Raw genomic sequence first — 18,035 nt, forward strand, 5'->3', positions numbered from 1 at the left:
CCCCAGTGTCCCCTTTTTCGTGACAAGGTGAGAGGGCTGCCGTGCCCCCCTCGGAGGCTTGGTCCCGGGCGGGCTGTGCGAGCAGCTGCGTCCTTCGCCGGCTGCCCGGCTGCTCCCGCCCCTGTACCCCGCAGCAGCGCAGGGCTCGCAGGGTCTCTCCGGACCCAACTTCATCCCGCCCGCAGGGTGTGGGGGGCAACCCTCCCGGAGCAGGGGCACCCGAGCCCCCAGGCCAGCGAGCCGACAGGTTCCCCCGGACACCCCTCTCCCTCCAGCCGCTTTCAGACGCCGCCGAGGTCCCCGGTGCGGCCGCCGTGAGGCCCGGCGGCGGGAGAGCGAGAGGGGCACGGCCGAGGGGCGGTGGGGCTGGAAAGGGGCGGGTGGGGCTGGAAAGGGGCCGGGCCCCCGGGGCGGTGGGTAGGCGGCGGGGGTCGGGCCGGGGGTTGGAGCCGCGGGGCTGGCGGGTCGGGGTGAGAGGGGAGCCCTCCCCTTCCCTTCGCGAGCGAGCCGGGGGAGAGCGCCTCTGCAACTCCTCCTGCCCCGTCGGTGCTGCCCGCCGCCCGCAGCATGGTGAGCGGGGCCGCCCGGGCGGGGAAGTTTGGCGGCGGCCGCCCCGGCCCCCGCTCGCCTCTGCCCGGCCCCGCGTTCACGCATCCCTCCCTCTGCTCCTTCTCTTGCAGATCTGGAAAACTCTCCCCGCTGCTTTGCGCCCTGATGGCCGTCGCCCGCCTGCGGGCCGAGGTAGGCGCGGGGCCCCGGCGAGGGCCAGGGCGGGGGGCCGGGGCTGGGGGGGAGGGGAGCTGGGGTCCCTCTCCGGCGTCTTCTGCCGCGCCCCCCCGCCCCGGCGGGCTGCGGGCGGCATCCTGGAGAGGGGAGGAGTAGCTGCTGGGACGGAGGAAAGTGGCAGGTCGGTGGCAGCGGGGAAGTTGTGGGGCTGCCGGCGCCCTCCGCGGGGGCTTAGGGGGCCGCGTTTCCTGCTGGGGTAGGGCTGGGCTTCCCCCCAGCCTGCCGCCGGGCTGGGCTGCCCCGGCCCAGCACCCTTTCCTTCCCTCCCTCCCGCTCGCTTTTTCCCTTTCTCTGTCTTTCCCTTCTTTCCGTGCAATGACATTGAAAGCCTCGGAAAGCCCCCCGGCCCGCAGCCCACCCCCCCTGCCTCTGCTGACGAAAAATAAACGGTGTCTGAATTCCCGGTTGCGGCGGCGGCCTCCGTAAAAAGTGAGGGTCAGAAACAAATATTTGATAATTAAGGCAGGGGAAATGTGGAAGTGATTTGAGGCAAATGAACTCAAGCTGGGCTGGGGAGGGAGGCCGAGCCTGCTTTCAGAGAGCAGCGGGTCCCGCTGGAGGGGGGGCGCGGCTTGGTCCCTCCCCCTCCTGCATTTTTTTCTCCCTACATATTTCTCCCAGATGGGAAGACCCACCCTAGAGCATCACAGTTTTGTCTCTGCACAAAAGCAAGCAAACAAACAAAGGTATAAATTACTCCTGCTTTCCACCACACTGCTCCCTCTTCTTCTGCTTCCCGCCCGTGGGCTGCGCTGCCTGGGCTGGACAAAGAGGGGGTTTGGAAGGGGTTTTAGGGTGAAGCCCGCGGCTGTTGCTCTGTCCCTGAAAGCAAAGCTCTTCAGCAAAACTCCCCGCAACTGCCAGCTGTTCCCTGAAGGGATGAAGGGTGCAAACGCGGGAGTGCCTGAGGAGCAGAGGTGGCACAGGGTGGTGGTGAGATGCTGACGCCTGTCAGCCTGTAACTCCAGTCTTGGCAATGGTGAAAACTAAAGGGAGCAGGACCGAGCTGTGTTTACATCTGCCCATATGGGAGAGCGTTGTCATACATCTTCCTAAGGCATATCAGAGAATAATTAAGGTTGGAAAAGACCTCTGAAATCAACAAGTCCAACAAATCACCAACCCACTACCAGGCCCCCTGCACCATAATTAGTAGTGAGTGTTCTCACACATCCTCTCCAGCACTGTCCTGAAAAACACAAATCCATTTCGTTAATTTTCTTAGGGGTTGTAAATAAACCTTAACCACTTCTGGTCAATGACCAAAGAAACCTCAACAGGATGCAAGCGCCCAGTGGTGTATCCATATGACAAATGACACTAAAGGCTGAATGATGGCGAGTGGTCTGGGTAAACCTTCTTGGAGTCAGTAACCCAGCGAAATGTAGCCAAGATGTGTTTAGCCCCTTGATTATTGATGTCACCAGTGCCCCTAAATGTATTAATGGTCAGAGTGCTAGAGCCTGCTTTTTGCCTAATGTGCTCTGAGTGCCTGGATAGCTTCCCAAGTGTAAGTACTGCGATGTCTCTGTGCTCATCTGCAAACGAAAAGGCAAATTTGCAGCCATCGTGTTCAAAGCTTACTTTAAAGGCCAGTTCATGCTCGAGTGGGTACGTTAATGATCTGACTTTTCTGGGGCAATGGCTCAGGTGTCAAACCAATGCACAGTTTGGCTCAATTCCAGTCTGAGTTCAGCAAACCTTGGGAGTGATGACTGAGGTTTGGGGGAAACTGACACCTCAGAAAAACTTCTGCTTTGGGGTAGTTTAATTCCTTGTTGCTGGCAGTTGCTGGGTGCTGAACATAGGTTCATTCACAGGCAGTGTCCTGCCCTCGGGGATATGCAGACCTCCTCATTTGCTACGAAGTGGGCTGTGCCTGAGGGTGATCGGCTTGCAGCTCAGAGACAGCTTCGATGGTTGCCCTCTTCGAACTGCTTCTCATTGCTGTTCTCCCTCTGCCACTGGCACTGAGTCAGATTAGTATTGGCATTTTCCTGTGTGGTTTTCCCTGTTCCAGAGTCTGGAAGTGATAAGCTCTCTATTCCTTGCCTTTCTGCTGCAGTTTGCACTTCGTGCCTTTCGGTATGCTCAGGACATTAACGCTGAGCCTTAAGCTCCTAATCCTTCTGTCGGCACAACGATATCTGAACGGCACTGAGGCTTTTGTACAGCACTCAGTTTAACAACATTGTTAGGCACATAATTAGAGTCTTTAAAGAAAGAAAGAAAGGAATTGCTTCAGTAAATGTTCCTGGCATGACTTTGTGCAGACTGGAAAATCTGAGACATGACAAAACTTGGGAGCTTTTCTTGGCCTGGTTCAGTAAGAGTCACAAGAGCAATAGAGGGTGAACTGTACTGCTCAGATGGAAGCCAGCCACCAGCTTCAGACAGCCCTTTTTATCTTTCTTGCTGGGTCATACTCTCTGTGAGGTATCAGTTCACTTATATAGAATAGAATAAACCAGGTTGGAAGAGACCTTCAAGATCATCATGTCCAACCTATCATCCAGCATCCGCCTAATCAACTAACCCATGCAACCAAGCACCCTGTCAAGTCTCCTCCTGAACACCTCCAGTGACGGTGACTCCACCACCTCCCCGGGCAATCCATTCCAATGGGCAATCACTCTCTCTGTGTAAAACTTCCTCCTGACCTCCAGCCTGAACCTCCCCTGGCGCAGCCTGAGACTGTGTCCTCTTGTTCTAGGTGCTGGCTGCCTGGGAGAAGAGACCAACCTCTGCCTGTCTACAACCCCCCTTCAGGTAGTTGTAGAGACCAATGAGGTCACCCCTGAGTCTCCTCTTCTCCAGGCTAAGCAGCCCCAACTCCCTCAGCCTCTCCTCACAGGGCTGTGTTCCAAGCCCCTCCCCAACTCTGTTGCCCTTCTCTGGACACGCTCCAGCAAGTCAACCTCCTTCCTAAACTGAGTGGCCCAGAACTGGACACAGTACTCAAGGTGTGGCCTAACCAGTGCAGTGTACAGGGGCACAATGACCTCCCTGCTCCTGCTGGCCACACTGTTTCTGATGCAGGCCAGGATGCCATTGGCCCTCCTGGCCGCCTGGGCACACTGCAGGCTCATGTTCAGCCTACCGTCAACCAGCACCCCCAGGTCCCTCTCTGCCTGGCTGCTCTCAGCCACTCTGACCCTAGCCTGTAGCACTGCATAGGGTTGTTGTGGCCGATGTGCTACAGAGATATGATGCTACAGAGGTGAAGCTGCTTATATTCTTAGCTGGGGCTTACTGAGGCAGAAAGAGTGATTCTTAGTTTTTGGGGGGAAGGGCAGCATCCATTGCAATAGAGGAAAAGGGAGAGGCACAAAATGCCTGATGGGTGCATTGAAAGTTAATCAGCTGTTGATCTCTTGCTGCATTATGTCACCTAGTTAATGCTGGGTCGTCCAGTTGCTGTTTGTTTGACAGTGTCCCTGGGGTCTGAAGGGTGATGCGAGGGAATGCTCCCACTGGTGGTACCACTCTAATGATGCCAGCATTGTTATGTGTCCTGCCAGAATATTTGGTTCAAAATAAGAGTGAGGACTTTCCTTTTTTCATTTTTGGCTTAAACCTGATTAAGAATCATAAAGAAAGTTATTTTTGCTGTGAGCATTTAGATGTTAACAAAGAGGCTTATGCCAGCCAGTGAGGAGAAAGTTCTTCACTGAGAGAGTCATTGGCCATTGGAATGTGCTGCCCAGGGAGGTGGTGGAGTCGCCGTCCCTGGAGGTGTTCAAGAGGGGATTGGATGTGGCACTTGGTGCCATGGTCTAGCCATGAGGTCTGTGGTGACAGGTTGGACTCGATGATCTTTGAGGTCTCTTCCAACCTTAGTGATACTGTGATACAGCATGGGTGTGCGTGCTGTGGACAGAAGTCCTTTCCTGAGTCCAGCCTTGCCAGGAGGAGAGCTCACTGCCCTGGCCTGTCCTCTGCCATTCAGATTAATCTTTGGAACCCATAGCTGTTCTCCTGAACTATCCTAAACCCATTCCTGGACAAGTGAGCCATCCTTTGTCAAGAGTTGTGTAAACAGTTTAATCTGACTTTGTCTCACCTTGGCTAAGAAGAGCTAGAGGCGAGGAGATTTTGGGGTTGGAGTGGCTGGAGAGCTCCCAAACAGAGAAGGACCTGGGGGTGCTGATCGACAGCCACCTGAACATGAGCCAGCAGTGTGCCCAGGTGGCCAAGAGGGCCAATGGCATCCTGGCACGCATTAGGAATAGTGTGGCCAGCAGGAGCAGGGAAGTCATTGTGCCCCCTGGACTCTGCATTGGTTAGGCCACAACTTGAGTACTATGTCCAGTTCTGGGCCCCTCAGTTTAGGAAGGACACTGAGACACTTGAAGGTGTCCAGAGAAGGGCAACAAGGCTGGGGAGAGGCCTTGAGCACAGCCCTGTGAGGAGAGGCTGAGGGAGCTGGGGTTGCTTAGCCTGGAGAAGAGGAGGCTCAGAGGTGACCTCATTGCCCTCTACAACTACCTGAGGGGTGGTTGTGGCCGGGAAGGGGTTGGTCTCTTCTCCCAGGCAACCAGCACCAGAACAAGAGGACACAGTATCAGGCTGCACCAGGGGAGGTTTAGACTCGAGGTGAGGAGGAAGTTCTTCACCGAGCGAGTCGTTCATCATTGGAATGTGCTGCCCAGGGAGGTGGTGGAGTCACCATCCCTGGAGGTGTTCAAGAGGGGATTGGATGTGGCACTTGGTGCCATGGTCTAGTCATGGGGTCTGTGTTGATAGGTTGGACTTGATGATCTCTGAGGTCCTTTCCAACCTAAGTTATACTGTGATACTGTGATCTGCTGACAGATCTGAGGAGGCCATATCCCTCAAGTAGCAGGAGCAATGACAAGCATCTGGAGGCAGATTTAGAACCTTTTCTTATAGCACAGTGTCCACATCTGTTGTAGCCGTAGGATTGGTCTTGTTTTTTTCCACCTCACCTCCTTTTCCCTCACTGTCATTTTTCCATGTGGTAAGCTGCAAATGGATGTTAGGGGGGAGAGGAAAAGACAAAGGTTTTGTTAAGTTCTGTTTGTTTAACTCACATCTTAGTGTCACTTGACTGCTTTTGCAGGGAGGGCAACACTCAACTGTTTCCACTGAGCCACTGGTGTGTCTCAGGGGAGATAGGGCTGGGAATTCAGCTGGTCTGCATAAAACCTCCTGTACTTCCTCCCCCCGGGCTGGTCTCATCAGCTGGCCAGCATCAGCAGCTTGCTTTGGTTAAACTTTTCCCATGGTTTTGCAATCATAAAAGCTAAAAACTGCTGCCTTACTAAATGAAGCTGAATGTAGTGAAGCTGAGATACTGGTAGAATTGCTTAGCTGGCCTGGAGCCATAATTTTAGGAAGAGTCCATTTGACTTTGAAATGGAGTGATGCAGACTTTGGGGACAGTTGAGTCCTCATCTCCCTGCTACTTTGTCCATGGCAGTGGAAAGAGAAGACACTACTATGCCAATCAGGCTGTTTTTAATATTCACTGGCTCCATGCACTAAAACTCAGCAGTCAGATGGAGCTCACTAATGCAATAAGACTGGCTGCCCAGGCCTACTCTAGCAGGCACATCTTTGGGGGAAGGAAACATTAGATCCATTTTGCTCCCTGAGATGGTTTTGGAGTGATGGATGTCTTCCTCCTTGAAATCCTGCCCTTAAGTGCCAGACCAGGCTTTGCTGGAGTTGTGCCTTAAAGCAAGGAGGATATTTCAACTGGGGAGGCAGGGATAAAGAGGTTTCTCCCCCGGGCACAGGCTGCTCTGTGCACAGCCTGCTTTGTGTGGTGTGTGCTGTGCCATGCTCCGGGCACCCTGATGCCGCTTCGTGGCTTTGTGTAAATCCACTGTAGCTGTCTGGATGACTTTATCTGCCAGAGTGCAAATTCCTTGCCAGTAATTAACAGGGGCTGCTGTTGGGGGCTGCCTGAGAGGCAGCTCTGCTCCCACTACAGGAGGAAGGGACTGGCTGAGCGTCTCCTGTTGCATTTTCCAGCTGCTGTTATTGGTACAGCTGCTTACCCATCAGGAGGCACTGAGGCACCTTTGATCTTTCTTGGGTGCTGTTACATGAGCCTGGGGAATGTTTCTCTTTGTACAGAAGAGAGCTTGTCACAAATCTCAGTCAGATCTGTCTTTCTGGGCTCGGGAGACTCTCTTTAACCAGGCTGTGTTTTGGCCTGTGAGTTAGATGAGGTTGGTTCCCAGACACGCCTGAGTTATCTGGGCTGCATCTGTCTCTGCAGGGGTAGGGGTGGGGGGATCACCTTCTGCTGCACTGCCATGAGCTAATCTGTGAATAACCAGCATTTCCTCAGAGAGATTTATCCCTCCCAGCATTGTCTGTGAGTTGAGCAGAGGAAAGGAGCAGGCTCTTACTCTGCTGTGAAACATAGTTCCTTTCAGAGCTGTGTCTGGGTGGCAGACATGGGGTGATCTACATCTTGAATTTTCCAGAGGTGGTAGATTTTGCCACAGCTTGGTGTGCAAAGTTAGATGTGAGCTGGTAAGAGCAGGGGCTTATTTATTCTTGACTCTGGGGCTCTGCCTGCAGTTCCTGGGCGTTGCAGCAGTAAAGAAATAGCAAATAAGCAGGGCTGGAGGCTTGGGTGCTACGTTAAAGCACAGAGTAGTGTGAGCAGTGACTTCATGGCATTCTCTTACTGCTTCCTGCCTAGTGTGCTTCAGTTCTGAGGGCACCACCCAGCAGTAGTGAGTGACCATGTTCCTTCTCTGCCATGCAAAACTGGAAGTGAAGTGTCTATAAGGTCCTGTGGAATCCCATTGCCTGCTATATGCCCTATCTCTCTCACTTACACTGTGCCTCTTTGTGTTCATGTGGAGCCTGTGGTTGCTTGGGGCACTAGAGTAGATGCAGGCTGCCTGTGAAAGATGATGAAGGAAAGCAGGCTCATGCTCCAGTCTGCATATCTGAAATGTCTTGAGACACCTGCACCTTTTTTGGAGTGCATCAAGAGGTCCAGAGCCTGGAAACTTGGAAATTTGGAGGCTTCCCTTGGACCACACCCAAAGAGTGGCTATCCATGGGTCCATGTCCCAGTGGAGGCCAGGGACAAGCAGAGTCCCTCAGGGATCAGTCCTGGGACCAGGCTTGTTCAACATCTTTGTGGGTGCCTTAGACAGTGGCATTGAGTGCACCTTCAGCAAGTTTGCTGATGACACCAAGCTGTGTGGTGCAGCAGACAGCTGGAGGGAAGGGAGGCCATCCAGAGGGACCTGGACAGGCTGCAGAGGTGGGCACAAGCCAACCTCATGAGCTTCAACAAGACCAAGTGCAGGGTCCTGCATCTGGGTGGAGGCAGTCCCAGGCACAAATCCAGGCTGGGCAGGGACTGGCTGGAAAGCAGCCCTGAGGAGAGAGACTTGGGGATGCTGGTGGAGGAGAAGCTCACCAGGAGCTCTCAGTGTGCACTTGCAGCCCAAAAAGCCAATCAGATCCTGGGCTGCATCAGGAGAAGTGTGGCCAGCAGGGCAAGGGAGGTGATTCTCCCCCTCTACTCAGCCCTGCTGAGAGCCCACCTGGAGTACTGCCTCCAGTTCTGGAGCCCCTATTCCAAGAGGGATGTGGAGGTGCTGGAAAGTGTCCAGAGAAGGGCCAGGAGGATGATCAGAGGGCTGGAGCACCTCTCCTGTGAGGACAGACTGAAGGAGTTGGGGCTGTTCAGTCTGGAGAAGAGAAGGCTCCCAGGTGACCTCATTGTGGCCTTCCAGTATCTGAAGGGGGCTACAGGAAGGCTGGGGAGGGACTGCTCAGGATCTCAGGGAGTGCTAGGACTAGGGGGAATGGAATGAAGCTGGAGGTGGGGAGATTGAGGCTGGAGGTGAAGAGGAAGTTCTCCCCCATGAGAGTGGTGAAGCCCTGGAATGGGTTGTCCAGGGAGGTGGTTGGGGCCCTGTCCCTGGAGGTGTTTAAGCCCAGGCTGGATGAGGCTGTGGCCAGGCTGATCTAGTGTGGGGTGTCCCTGGCCATGGCAGGGGGGTTGGAACTAGATGATCCTTGTGGTCCCTTCCAGCCCTGCTTGATATTATGATTTTATGACCAACACATTTGGAAAGAGGAAGGTGTTTGAGATGGATGACTGGGGAGGGCTTTGGTATCTCTTTAGCTCAGCTGTTAGGTGGATCCCACATTTCCACTGTTTAAGAGCCAAGCAAATATTTTGGCAGAAGAAACAACACACTGCTTGAAGACTGGAATCTGGGGGGGGGGGGGTTGTGTCCCTCAGAAAAGGGTGCCTGCTGCTAGTTGTCTCTAGGCAGTACACATTCCTCTTGATCTCATCCCTGTTCCTTGCTCAGAGTCAAGGACTATGAGTGCTGGTAGAGCTTTTCACATTGAGTCAGCTTTTAGCCCACAAGGAAAGCTTTCAAGAAGTAGTGGGAAGCATCCACTGCAAGAGAGGGAAAGGGAGAGGCTTTGCAATGTCTAATGAATGCATTAAAAATTAATCATCTGTTTGTAGCATGGTATCACAGTATCAGTCAGGATTGGAAGGGACCACAAGGATCATCTAGTTCCAACCCCCTGCCATGGCCAGGGACACCTCACACTAAATCAGCCTGGCCACAGCCTCATCCAGCCTGGGCTTAAACACCCCCAGGGACAGGGCCTCGACCACCTCCCTGGACAACCCATTCCAGGGTCTCACCACTCTCATGGGGAAGAACTTCCTCCTCACCTCCAGCCTCAATCTCCCCACCTCCAGCTTCATTCCATTCCCCCTAGTCCTATCACTACCTGAGATCCTGAGCAGTCCCCCCCCCAGCCTTCCTGCAGCCCCCTTCAGATACTGGAAGGCCACAATGAGGTCACCTGGGAGCCTTCTCTTCTCCAGACTGAACAGCCCCAACTCCTTCAGTCTGTCCTCACAGGAGAGGTGCTCCAGCATCCTGTGGGAGTAAGTTACCTAGTTAGCACTGGAGGTGTGCAGTTGTCCTTTGACTATGTCCATGGATACTCTGTCCATTGGAGACTTGATGGGGTGCTTGGTGCCATGGGTTAGCTGTTTGGGTGGGTTGGATTGATTGATGGGTTGGACACGATGATCTTGAAGGTCTCTTCCAACCTGGTCTGGTCTGTTCTGTTCTATTCTATTCTCTTCTGTTCTGCTCTGTTCTGTTCTGTTCTATTCTTAGCCAGAAACTACTTTGTTTATCTGCAAGGAGACCTAGGGAGGTCTGGGAGGAGCTTCTTGCAGAGGTGCCTGTGACAGGAGTAAGACTCAAGCCTGAAATGGCCTTCTCTGCTCTTCCAAGTCAGAGGAACGGAGAACAGGATATTAAGTCTTGACTAAGAGGGAAGCAAGAGTGGAGTGATGGGGGTGGGCTGTCAAAAGTACTTGCCCCTGAGGGGAAAAATGTATTTTCCTAACTCAGGATCCCACCTGCCACGAGAAATGCTGCCTTTGAACACTCTTTCCTTGTTACTGGGGTGCCAGGGTTTGGGGCTTGACTGTCAGAGGGGCAGAACAAAGAGTCTCTGTCCACCCGCTGGAAGGGATGGAAGAAGGAGCACTTGGCAGGAGCTGGCCAGTTGCCAGGTTGGCCTTTAGCACTTTTATGTTCAGGGATGGTTTTCCTGGCAGAGTTCTGTTGCTGTTTTCCTGACAACAAATTGATCTGGAGGATGGTGTCTGTGGAGTGTGGGGAGGGGCCCTCTGCACTGGAGCAGCCCCTGCCATTTAAGTGCTGGTAAGTGTAGCCTGGAGCCAAAGCCTTCCATCTGCATGATGTAAGGCTTTGCATATGTACTCCTTGCTGCTCTGGGACTTTCTCTCCCCTCCTGTGTTTTGGCCCCATTTTCATGTTTATGTTAGAGGAAGCTGAAGTATGAGGGATTGGAATTGTTGTCTCATTTCCTATATGTAGGAGGAAACGATTTTCCTCAGGGGATTGTCGCTATGTCTGGATCATTCTCGTTGCCTGGGTGAATAAAATTCCTCAGGGATAACCAAAAGAGGTTGTGACCTGCCTCTGGTTTGCAGCTCAGGCACTCAAACCCAAGGCTCTCAAGATGAAGGTGGCAGGGGCCCAAGCACTCACGTCGGAAGCATCGCCTTCAGCTTGGCAGAAAGGCTGCAGGAGTCCTGTGTGAGGGCAGTGTGCTTGCTCTGGGTGATGCAAGCTCTGGGGCAGGCCAGTCCCAAGATGATGAGTGCCACATGAGGAGCACCAGCCAAATCATCTTCAGGCAGTGCTCCCCTTCTTAAGTTGCCCTGCAGATGGACAGAAGTCAGGTTGCAACAGAGGCTCCGTTGCTCATAGTATCAGTCAGGGTTGGAAGGGACCACAAGGATCATCTAGTTCCAACCCCCCTGCCCTGGGCAGGGACACCCCACACTAGATCAGGTTGGTCACAGCCACATCCAGCCTGAGCTTAAACACCTCCAGGGACAGGGCCTCAACCACCTCCCTGGACAACCCATTCCAGGCTTCACCACTCTCATGGTGAAGAACTTCCTCCTCACCTCCAGCCTCAATCTCCCCACCTCCAGCTTCATTCCATTCCCCCTAGTCCTATCACTACCTGAGATCCTGAGCAGTCCCTCCCCAGCCTTCTTGTAGGCCCCCTTCAGATACTGGAAGGCCACAATTAGGTCACCTCAGAGCCTTCTCTTCTCCAGACTGAACAGCCCCAACTCCTTCAGTCTGTCCTCACAGGAGAGGTGCTCCAGCCCTCTGATCATCCTCCTGGCCCTTCTCTGGACATCTTCCAGCACCTCCACATCCCTCTTGTAATAGGGGCTCCAGAACTGGAGGCAGTACTCCAGGTGGGGTCTCAGCAGAGCTGAGCAGAGGGGGAGAATCACCTCCCTTGACCTGCTGGCCACACTTCTCCTGCTGCAGCCCAGGATCTGATTGGCTTTCTGGGCTGCAAGTGCACACTGAGAGCTCCTGTTGAGCTTCTCCTCCACCAGCACCCCCAAGTCTCTCTCCTCAGGGCTGCTTTCCAGCCAGTCACTGCCCAGCCTGGATTTGTGCCTGGGTTTGCCTCGACCCAGCTGCAGGACCCTGCACTTGCTCTTGTTGAAGCTCATGAGGTTGGCTTGTGCCCACCTCTGCAGCCTGTCCAGGTCCCTCTGGATGGCCTCCCTTCCCTCCAGCTGTCTGCTGCACCACACAGCTTGGTGTCATCAGCAAACTTGCTGAGGGTGCGCTCACTGCCACTGTCCATAGCACCCACAAAGATGTTGAACAAGACAGGTCCCAGGACATGGAGCTGTATTTCTCATGCCCCCAGGGCTGGGGTCTAGACCTGTTGGTAGAGAATGATATGTAAGGGTAAAGGGGGAGTACTTTTGGTTTTTGTTTGTTTTTAAACTGCCTAATTTATACCCATTCCATAGTTAAAGAGCAAGCCTCACTGTCTTTCCCATGGCCAGGGCTGGCCAGGTGGCCTAGAATCATAGTAAGGTTGGAAAAGACCTCCAAGATCATCAAGTCCAACCTGTCACCCAACACCTCATGACTAACTAAACCATGGCACCAAGTGCCACATCCAATCCCCTCTTGAACACCTCCAGGGATGGTGACTCCACCACCTCCCTGGGCAGCACATTCCAGTGGCCAATTGCTCTCTCTGGGAAGAACTTTCTCCTCATCTCCAGCCTAAACCTCCCCTGGCACATCTTGAGACTGTGTCCTCTTGTTCTGGTGCTGGTTGCCTGGGAGAAGAGACCAACTCCCACCTGCCTACAACCTCCCTTCAGGTAGTTGTAGAGAGCAGTAAGGTCTCCCCTGAGCCTCCTCTCCTCCAGGCTAAACAACCCCTGGTCCCTTAGCTGCTTAGGGCTTGTGCTCAGGGCCTCTCCCCAGCCTCATTTCCCTAATGTCCCTGGCAAGGAGCATTCCCATATTTGACCTGGACATGTTCCTGTCTGACACACTCTAGGTGATGCTGCTTTAGCAGGGGGATTGGACTAGGTGATCTGCAGAGGTCCCTTTGAAACCCTACCGTTGTGCTGCAGGGCTGAGGCTGCAGTGTGGCTGGTGGCTCACGTTGGTGGCTGCTTGCAGCGCCTCCATGGTCACATCATCTGCTGAGCTGTGGGTGGGATGCCTAGCTGAAGGGAGCACTTCAAGAAGAGTGAGAGGCACGTCCTGAAGCTTTGTTGCCCTGCAGTGTGTATGTGGGAAGGCCTGTGCACACTTGCAGGAGCATTCCCTGCAGCCCCTGTGTTTCACCAGGCTTTTCAGCGGGGCGAGAGACAAACACGGTAATGCTTTTTGAGGTCATTCAAAGCATCCCCCTTTAGACAAACAGACTGTTTCTTCTGTAAGGTATTCCTGCATTCCCTGGGATTAGCAGCTGCTTGCACACACCACAGCCATTAGTGTCTTCTCAAATCCAATTTTACACATTCCTGATATGTGATGGCCGCTTCCAGTCCTGTGGCTAATGATACCATGCTCTGGGTATCTCAGAGTCAACAGGTTTATCTTCAGTCTCACAGTATCACCAGGGTTGGAAGAGACCTCAAACATCATCGAGTCCAACCTGTCACCACAGACCTCATGACTAGACCATGGCACCAAGTGCCACATCCAATCCCCTCTTGAACACCTCCAGGGATGGTGACTCCACCACCTCCCTGGGCAGCACATTCCAATGACAACTGACTCTCTCTGTGAAGAACTTTCTCCTCACCTCCAGCCTAAACTTCCCCTGCCACAGCTTGAGACTGTGTCCTCTTGTTCTGGTGCTGATTGCCTGGGAGAAGAGACCAACCCCCACCTGCCTACAACCTCCCTTCAGGTAGTTGTAGAGAGCAAGAAGGTCTCCCCTGAGCCTCCTTTTCCCCAGGCTAAGCAACCCCAGCTCCCTCAGCCTCTCCTCATAGATGCAGGGTTGCAGTAGTTACTGCCCTGCCTAAGGGAAAGGCCCCAGCATGAGATCAGCTTTTACTAGACCAGAGAAGTGTTTTATGAGCATTGCCTTTTGATCATGGTTTGTACCTCCCTGACCACCAAAGGCAATCAGTCTCGAGACAGGAATCTGTGGGAAGCAGCTTGTAGAACAGCTTGTTGTTGTTTGGCTTTGCCCTTTATGCTTTGTCCTCCTCTCTTTGGAGCTGAAAGCTGGATGCAGGCCTCCAGAAGGGTGTTGTGAAGGAAACTGTGCTGAAGCAAGGTTAATCACAGATTACAGCACGTGGTTTGTTGTGCCTTGTGTGCACCTACATGCACACAGAGCCACCTTACTGAGCCCTGCTACAGAGTAACTTGCCAATGTCTCCTACAACCCAGACCTGAGATGGGAAAGTGGAGGAAAATGCAGCAAAATTTGCAGTCACTGTGGATTGTTTGGGGAGTTTGGATCGTGCTGTGGGGGTGTTGAATCTCACTGCGTTATGTGAATAGCCTGAAACTGCACCGTGTCAGCTCACTGCTGGGCCACTCCTGGCTTTGTGCACACCAAAACCAAAAGAGATGGGGGAACAGCTGGACATTAATACCTCCTCACAAATCACTGCCAAGCTCTTCTGCAGTGCAGCAGCATGTGTCCAGACATGGGGCTGAGTTAGGCCATCCTGGCTGGAGATAGAATAGAATCAAATTAACCAGGTTGGAAAAGACCTTTGAGATCATCAAGTCCAACCTATCACCCAACACCATCTAATCAACTAAACCATGGCACCAAGAGCCTCATCCAGGCTCTTCCTAAACACCTCCAGTGATGGTGACTCTACCACCTTGCTGGAAGGTGTCCAGAGAAGGGCAACAAAGCTGGGGAGGGGTTTGGAGCACAGCCCTGTGAGGAGAGGCTGAGGGAACTGGGGTTGCTTAGCCTGGAGAAGAGGAGGTTCACGGGAGACCTTATTGCTCTCTTCAACTACCTGAAGGGAGGTTGTAGCCTGGGGGGGGGTTGTTCTCTTTTCCCTGGCAACCAGCACCAGAACAATAGGACACAGTCTCAAGCTGTGCCGGGGGAGGTTTAGGCTAGAGGTTAGGAAGAAATTCTACACAAAGAGAGTGATTGCCCATTGGAATGTGCTGCCCAGGGAGGTGGTGGAGTCACCATCACTGGAGGTGTTCAGGAAGAGACTGGATAGGGTGCTTGGTGCCATGGTTTACTTGATTAGGTGGTGTTAGATAATAGGTTGGACGTGAGGATCTTCAAGGTCTCTTCCAACCTGGTTTGGTCTATTCTGTTCCGTTTTATTCTGTTCTGTTCTGTTCGCCCTGGGCAGCACATTCCCATGGCCAATCTCTCTTTCTGGGAAGAATTTCTTCCTAACATCCAGCCTAACCCTTGCCTGGCACAGCTTGAGACTGTGTCCTCTTGTTCTGGTGCTGGTTGCCTGGGAGAAGAGACCAACCCCCACCTGGCTACAACCTCCCTTCAGGTAGTTAAGGATAATGATGTTGCTGTGCCTCTCAGAAGGGTTTATCAAGCTGAATGCATGCCTGTTAGGAAAAGTTTAAAAGCTGTCGTGTAGGAGGTGCATCAGGCACTGCAGAGGTCTTTGTTCTTATCAACAACTATAAAAATAGTGAGGAGAACAGCAATGAAATGTAGACCAGAATTGCCATGAGATGCAGCCATTTCTTGCCAGGCAGAGAATAGGATAGGATAGGTTAGGATAGGATAGGATAGGATAGACCAGACCAGACCAGACCAGACCAGACCAGGTTGGAAGAGACCTTCAAGAACATCAAGTCCAACCTATCACCCAACACCATCTAATCAACTAAACCATGGCACCAAGCACCCCATCCAGTGTCCCCCTTAACACCCCCAGTGATGGTGACTCCACCACCTCCCCAGTGGGAGGTGTATGAAGGGCTTGTATGGGCCATACTTAACATGGGAGCCACTGGCCCACAGATAGAATAGAATAGAATAGAATAGAATAGAATAGAATAGAATAGAATAGAATAGAATAGAATAGAATAGAATAGAATAGAATAGACCTTCAAGATCATTGTGTCCAACCTATCATCCAACACCACCTAATCAACTAAACCATGCAACCAAGCACCCTGTCAATTCTCCTCCTGAACACCTCCAGTGACGGCGACTCCACCACCTCCCCAGGCAGCCCATTCCAATGGGCAATCACTCTCTCTGTGTAAAACTTCCTCCTGACCTCCAGCCTGAACTTCCCCTGGTGCAGCCTGAGACTGTGTCCTCTTGTTCTCGTGCTGGGTGCCTGGGAGAAGAGACCAACCTCTGCCTGTTTACAACCCCCCTTCAGGTAGCTGTAGAGAGCAATAAGGTCTCCCCTGAGTCTCCTCCTCTCCAGGCTAAGCAGCCCCAGCTCCCTCAGTCTCTCCTCATGGGGCTTGGAAAGGAAGAGATGGTTAAAAGTTTTTATGGGGCCAGAGAAAAAGAGGAAGGGCCTAGGGTGGGAGAGCTGGAGTGTCTTGCAGTAGGTATTGCAGTTCTGGAGTGTGTGTGCTTTTGGAGAGGAGCAACAAGCATCGCTCCAGCCATTTGTAGGTCACAGAAGACAAGCTGGAGGTGTGCTGTGTGGGGAGCATTTGATGCTGCAGCAATGTAGATTTGTTTCCCTGTGAGCTCTGTATTGTAGTCAAGTAGAGCATCTTACAGTGGGCATAGTTGCTTTCCCTGGCAGGTCTGTCAAAGGTTGATAAGGGAGACAGGATGGGTTAGCAATTTCCATTGGTTGTCATGGGAACTAATGGAAATAACTTTTTTTTTGGTGATCTGTATGTCACATGTGAAGATATTTGTTAACACAACTAGGAAACATTCTCACTCTTTTTTTTTTGGGTGGCTATTTCCTTCATTAGCATTTAACTGCTGACTTCTGGTCTTAAAATGTATACCCTTCACAGAATTGTTCTGCAAAGTTCTTCAGTGTTGTAAAGAGTACCCTGGGGAGGGACACCTGCAGTAGGCAGCTGCTGGGCAGTTAGAATAGAATAGAATAGAATTAACCAGGTTGGAAGAGACCTTTGAGATCATCAAGTCCAACCTATCATCCAACACCATCTAATCAACTAAACCATGGCATCAAGTGCCTCATCCAGTCTCTGCCTAAACACCTCCAGGGATGGTGACTCCACCACCTCCCTGGGCAGCACATTCCCATGGCCAATCTCTCTCTCTCTGTAGAATTTCTTCTTAACCTCCAGCCTAAACCTCCCCTGGCACAGCTTGAGACTGTGTCCTCTTGTTCTGTCACAGGTTGTCTGGGAGAGGGGACCAAACCCTACCTGGCTGTAACCTCCCTTCAGATAGTTGTAGAGAGCAATGAGGTCTCCCCTGAGCCTCCTCTTCTCCAGGCTAAGCAACCCCAGCTCCCTCAGCCTCTCCTCACAGGGCTGTGCTCCAAACTCCTCCCCAGCTTTGTTGCCCTTCTCTGGACACCTTCCAGCAACTCAATATCCTTCCTAAACTGAGGGGCCCAGAACTGGACACAGGACTCAAGGTGGGCAAGAGAAAATGGTCTCAAGTTGAACCCAGGGAGGTTTAGATTGGATATAAGAAGAAAGAGTTCTCAAACTCTGGAATAGGCTCTTCAGGGAGGTGGTTGAATCTCTGGACACATTCTGTGTGCTGCAGCCACTTCCCATCCAAAGGCCTTCTGCAAGGCACCCTTGTGAATGTTTTGTCACTCAGAAGCCTAAAAGTATCACAGTATCACTAAGGTTGGGAGAGACCTCGAGGATCATCGAGTCCAACCTATCAACACAGACCCCAAGGTGGCCAAGATCACAGGTAGCCTGTTTCCCATGGGGATGGCAAGCAGATGGTTAGCTACTCTGAAAAGCTTCAAGGTGAGTGAAAGGGGGATGGTAATGCAATTGTATTCTGGCTTGCTGGCACAGTGGTGTTACAGAGCTTGGAGAATTTCAGGTTGAAGAGATGTGGGTGAAAGAAAATTCACTGCTATGACTATTTCATGTGCATGTGAGCCTGCCTTGTCACTAAAAGTATGCCTGTCTACCAACTTCACTGATCCTAAAAAGGATGGTTTTCCCTATGGATTAGTCTGTAGTGAGGCCAGAAGGAGCTGTTGTGCTTTACTACTTCTGATGTCTTGCATTATCCAGCCCATATTATCTGGCTCTTTGATTCATTCCCGTTGCTCTGGATTCTAAAGTGTCTTAAGAAGCATCTAGCCTTGATGAAGTAATTGCCACAAAGGGAACATAAAACTGGCAAACACCACTGTGTGGTTAATTCCCCACATGCTGTCACACCTCACTGCTGGCTTTCATTTGTCTAGTTTGGATCTCTGAATGCTGAATCTT

General features: G+C 52.4%; 1 protein-coding gene across 1 annotated transcript in view; it reads left to right on the top strand.

The window, feature by feature from the left end:
- Positions 1-463: 463 nt before the first annotated feature.
- FSTL1 (follistatin like 1) overlaps positions 464-18,035 on the top strand; it is a 79,209-nt gene continuing 61,637 nt past the window's right edge. The window contains exons 1-2 of the mRNA XM_068166003.1: positions 464-570; positions 681-741. Of these exons, the coding sequence (XP_068022104.1) occupies positions 715-741 (27 nt within the window). The 5' untranslated portion in view covers positions 464-570; positions 681-714. The remainder of the gene's footprint in view (positions 571-680; positions 742-18,035) is intronic.

This window comes from Melanerpes formicivorus, unplaced genomic scaffold (genome assembly GCF_026170545.1).
Source record: "Melanerpes formicivorus ecotype bairdi unplaced genomic scaffold, bMelFor1.0.p_v2 SCAF_95, whole genome shotgun sequence".
NCBI lineage: Eukaryota > Metazoa > Chordata > Aves > Piciformes > Picidae > Melanerpes > Melanerpes formicivorus.